General features: G+C 47.7%; 1 protein-coding gene across 1 annotated transcript; it reads left to right on the plus strand.

The window, feature by feature from the left end:
• The first annotated feature begins 237 nt into the window (after window positions 1–237).
• On the plus strand, window positions 238–4,285 carry LOC109739858 (nuclear speckle RNA-binding protein A). Its single transcript, XM_020298941.4, has 6 exons — window positions 238–587; window positions 1,955–2,076; window positions 2,150–2,381; window positions 2,484–2,545; window positions 2,627–2,708; window positions 3,766–4,285. Exons 1-6 carry the CDS (start codon window positions 422–424, stop codon window positions 3,894–3,896), a joined length of 795 nt encoding a protein of 264 aa, XP_020154530.3. The 5' UTR covers window positions 238–421; the 3' UTR covers window positions 3,897–4,285.
• The last annotated feature ends 333 nt before the right edge of the window (window positions 4,286–4,618 follow it).

Below are 4,618 nucleotides of genomic sequence, written 5' to 3' on the forward strand. Positions count from 1 at the left end.
GGATCCCACGGTGACCACTTCCCGATGGGCTTCTTTGCCTTCGAGGAGCCTTGGCGCGATGCTCATTTGTTTTTTTTTTCATTGTATTTTTATTGTTCATCATTGTTGTGATAGCTTTTTTTTAGGCAAATTTTTGTGATAGCTCATCACTCATGTCGAACAGTACCCAAAATTTTACCAGTTCTGAGATACTGGGCTTATGTTTTAGGCTAGCTCGGCCCACTTACTACTGCGCTCGTGGAGCCGATCCGGACCGTTCACGCTTTGTGCGTGTCAGAGGAGCCGACGGTGTGATCCAGCCGCCTACTCGTCCGAAAAAAACAGAGCTCGGCACGCTCGCCCGGGCTCCCCTCTCCCGTCCCTCCCCCACTCTCTCCATCTCCGGCGCATCCAGAACCTTCGGCCGGCCGGCGCGGCAGCCATGGCCGACGCGTACTGGAGGTACGCCGACCTCCAGCGCCAGCAGCAGCAGCAGCAGCAGCAGCAGCAGCATATGCCGCCCCCCTCCGCCGGGGCCCCGCAGTCGTCGCTGGCCGCCGCCAGGCAGCAGCCCCTCAAGCGCCCCCGCCCCGGCGACTACTCCGCCGGTTCGCCCCCCTCCCTCTTCCTTCCCCTCTCTCCCGCACCCTCCCCCCGGCCTGATCCGTTCCTTCTCTCGCCCCTCCGGATTCGGACGTCTAGGGTTTTAGCGCCGCCGCGCCTGGTCGAATCGATCCGCTTCGCCCTGGCCTGCGCCCGGGCCGACGCCGCCCCGGTGTAGACGCGGCGCTCGCTGCCCTGTTCGATCCGCGCTCGGTTGCCTGAGCTCTGTGCTGGCTGTCCCCGATGCGAAATCAAGCGTATTTTGTGGGGAATTTGCATCCAGGGGCGTAGATTTCAGGCCTTCGACCCCTGAATGCGGTGCCTCCCATGGTAAATTTGCACAATCTCTCGGTGTAATGGTGCTGAAATTGGTACCGTCCAGGTGGATTCACGCGCTAAGCCTCATCGACTTTTGAAGGCGCTGCTGTGCGAGTGCAGACTGGGATTTTGCATGCTTGGGTTTCGATTTAGGATGAAAAGTGAAGATTTTGTTATGAACTTTTGATTTGATTGCTTGGTTCTAGCCGTCGTTTATGAGTTGGGACAGCAAGCTGTTCTGTGAGCCAACACTTTCGTTGATTATAGTTATCCATGCCACACTGGTTTCAGTATATCTTCTCAGCCGAAATCACTGTTTTGACCTTGCCGGAAAACTTTAACACAAAACGCCACGGCTTCCAGCGTTTCTGGCCCACATATAGAAACGGCAAACCGCTGGGCGTTTCTGGCCTGGTCACGACCTGGCGCCAGTAGCATTTCACCTCCTATGTGGCAGGGCAGAAACGCCAAACCACAGTGCGTTACTGGAAACGCCATGGCCTGTGGGGTTGCTGCCCCAAGAAGAAACACCATTGCTTGTGGCGTTTCCAGCAATGTGTGCCCGTGGCCACTTATCTATTTAGGGAAGAAACGCTGCCCGGTTTGGTGTGTCTAGGTGGGGCAGAAACGCCACAAGGCTTGGCATTACCAAAAGGGTCAGATCGTTCTAGAAAATCTGGAAGGGTTCAGATCATGCTAAAAAATCCTGACAAGGTCAAAATAGTGATTTTGGCCTATCTTCTCAACCAATATCCTAATCCAGTACATTAAACGGACGGTTTGAGAGAGGCAGTCAGCACTGTCTCTAATTCTATGGTTGCTATAAACCTATAAATGTTCTGGGAAAAGCATCCCGACAAGGTCAAAATAGTGATTTTGGCCTATCTTCTCAACCAATATCCGAATCCAGCACATTAAACAGACGGCTTGAGAGAGGCAGAGAGCACCGTCTCTAATTCTATCGTTGCTATAAAACTATAAATGTTCTGGGAAAAGCCCTGCAAAAGTATGTCTTGTGACCTGTATTTACTGCTAGCTTTCCTCCCCTTTGTAGATGGACCTGGTGCTCCTGAGATGGCGGGCTATTACCCTCGTGATGAAGAAAGGCCAGGATATGCTGTCGTGAGAGATACACAGGCTCTCAATGCTTCCTACGAGCGTTTTCTGCGTACTGGGGTATACATCATCCTTTTTCCTGATTACTCATTTTCTAAACAACACTCTCAGCTAACATTTTTCTTATCTTCAGCAAATCCAGTCCTATGGCGCTGGACCTGCTGGTGGATCTATCAGGCCTACCGCGGGAGCCAGTGCTGGTGGCTACCAAGCTGATGATCGTCCGGGGATGGCTGCTGGGGGTATGAATGGCAGGAATGTTGGTTTTGGTGGTGGAATGCCAGAGCCTCCCCTTCCCCCAGATGCCTCAAACACCTTGTTCATTGAAGGCATCCCTCCTGACTGTGAACGCCGAGAAGTTTCTCGTATCCTTAAAACCTACACCTTTTCTGTAACTCTCTGCACTTGTTGTCCTTCATAACATTGCCTTCATGTTTTAGCTGTTGGTCCTTCACTTTTCCACCCAGATATCTTTCGACCATTTGTTGGCTTTCAGGAGGTGAGACTTGTAAACAAAGAACCAAGACATGTAAGTGAGCTGTTGGGCGTTTGTCAGGTCTTGCCTCACATTTGATTTTCATTTATTCTTCTAACTCTTCGCTTCTGACAGCCTGGTGGTGACCCAATCGTCCTCTGTTTTGTTGATTTCACTAATGCTGCTCAAGCAGCTATTGCCATGGAAGCTTTGCAAGGTGAAACCGATGAACTTGGCATGAATACATACTCTCCAATCTATATTCTGTTGAAACTAAATAATTTGTTCTCAACTAGTATGGTTTCTTTCTTTTTTCCTTGGAGAGTGCCAGTTATCTCATAGTTCTACCACATGCATAAATTCGAATAATTCATGTCAAGTCTGCATAGGTGTTTGTAACATTGTGAGGAATATTGGTCGTTTGAAGCCTTTAGCCAAATGCCAAAGCTGTCAGTTTGTGTTAGCAGAATCAAACTCATTCAACTTAAGTCACTATCCTTTATTTTGGTGTGAAGGAATTGACCAACATATTTTTTAGTCATCGCACTTTGCTTCATATATCAGCCTACTGTTCATTGCTGATTACGCTATTTGGTGGTAGATGATGTTCAGGTGATAAGGCTCCCCTAGATTTTATAACGTGGACTTGAGACTAGGCTCGTGCCTGAACAATCTACAGTAGAAAATGCTATTGATATTTATTATTTACCATCTATCGTTAAAACAAGATTGTGCCTTGCTCATACTCCTGGACTGCATCCTGTCTGTCATTTTGCCACCCTTTTTAGCAAGATATATTAAGCCCTGATATGAGCACTACTCGTTAGTGATGCTTGCTGCGCTATTCTACTGCCTTATTCCAGAGAGATGGTTGGTGATCAGTCACTCATTGTTAATTTCTGCGGCTAGATAGAATCAAGCTAGTCAAGGGCAATGTATGTAACATACTCATGCAAGGAGTTTGCTGACAGCTTGCAGAAGCGAACAGCATCGTGGTTCAGAAAGCATTTCCAATGAACAGCAAACTAATTTAGGGTATGCTATTCTGCATGATCTAGTGGTCATTCTGAGGCAAGGTGTTGTCTGCTAGGCACGTGCTTCGAATTAGTTAGGCATATCATGAATGGAGTATTACGCATTTGTTAGATGAAACGTTTGTTAATCTGTTTGGTTGTTTTGCTGTCTAGCTGCTTAGCTCTTGCATGCAGCATTGTCACTTTGCGAATAATAAAATACCGCAAATATGAGGCTAATCTGTTTTGTTGATTTTGCAGGCTATAAGTTTGATGAACATGACCGCAGTTCACCTCAGCTGAGGCTGCAGTTTGCTCGTTTTAAGGGTCCAAGGGGGCAAGCAGGAGGACCTGGTGGTGGTGGTGGTGGCGGCGGTGGTATTAGGCGTTAAGTTGTTGGGTCGATGATTCAATCGTCTCGACCGCGATGTTTGCTGAATTCGCTTGACCACAAGCTCTTGGCGGGGTGACAGCGCCAGCTAATTTATTTCTCGATCACCTCGTAGGCCCGATAACGTGTGGAAGTGCGACAATGATATTTTGGTTGTTGTTCTAGATATATATTTATTTCTCCCCATAGTACTAGTATTGATAGCTTTTGCTCCCTCTACCGTTCTGAAGTCATTACTATCTTCGTCTCGCAAGGTGATTTCCTGGACGAAACGAACTGTTTAAATGTTGAAGGGGAAAACGACCGCGGCAACCTCAAGGCTATGTCTGAATCGTGTGGAATTGTATTGTACAAACGGTTTTGCTGGTTAATGCGTGTTGCTTCATATAATCTGCTCTTGTGTGCTGCATTATCACCCAGCTGTTAATTTCCTTGTCCTCCGACCACAGTTTCTGCTGTTATTTCTTCTTTTCAGGTGGTAGCTTCTCTAGTTTGCACTATGGGCACACTTTTAATCATTTTTGGCAATCCATTATGTCTTGAAGATCAAAGAGTTTGAAAAATGGCGTTGAATGTGTATGCAATGAGATGAAATGAAATGTGTACAGGGTCTTGCCGTTCCTTTAACCAATGATCCTCATCGGTCCTGTGTTCTGTTATTTTTCACCAGGATCGCTGCTGTGGCTGCCCTCCCCTGTTCCATTTTGCTCTCGAGCTCTCGTG

The sequence above is a fragment of the Aegilops tauschii genome, chromosome 7 (genome assembly GCF_002575655.3).
Source record: "Aegilops tauschii subsp. strangulata cultivar AL8/78 chromosome 7, Aet v6.0, whole genome shotgun sequence".
Lineage (NCBI taxonomy): Eukaryota > Viridiplantae > Streptophyta > Magnoliopsida > Poales > Poaceae > Aegilops > Aegilops tauschii.

Bases quoted from the DNA above. Each gene is read 5' to 3' on its own strand.
- LOC109739858 (XM_020298941.4), top strand. From the start codon at position 422: ATGGCCGACGCGTACTGGAGGTACGCCGACCTCCAGCGCCAGCAGCAG. The intron at 2,077-2,149 runs GTATACATCATC...TCTTATCTTCAG, and splicing joins AGCGTTTTCTGCGTACTGGG to CAAATCCAGTCCTATGGCGC. The intron at 2,382-2,483 runs GTATCCTTAAAA...TTTTCCACCCAG, and splicing joins TGAACGCCGAGAAGTTTCTC to ATATCTTTCGACCATTTGTT.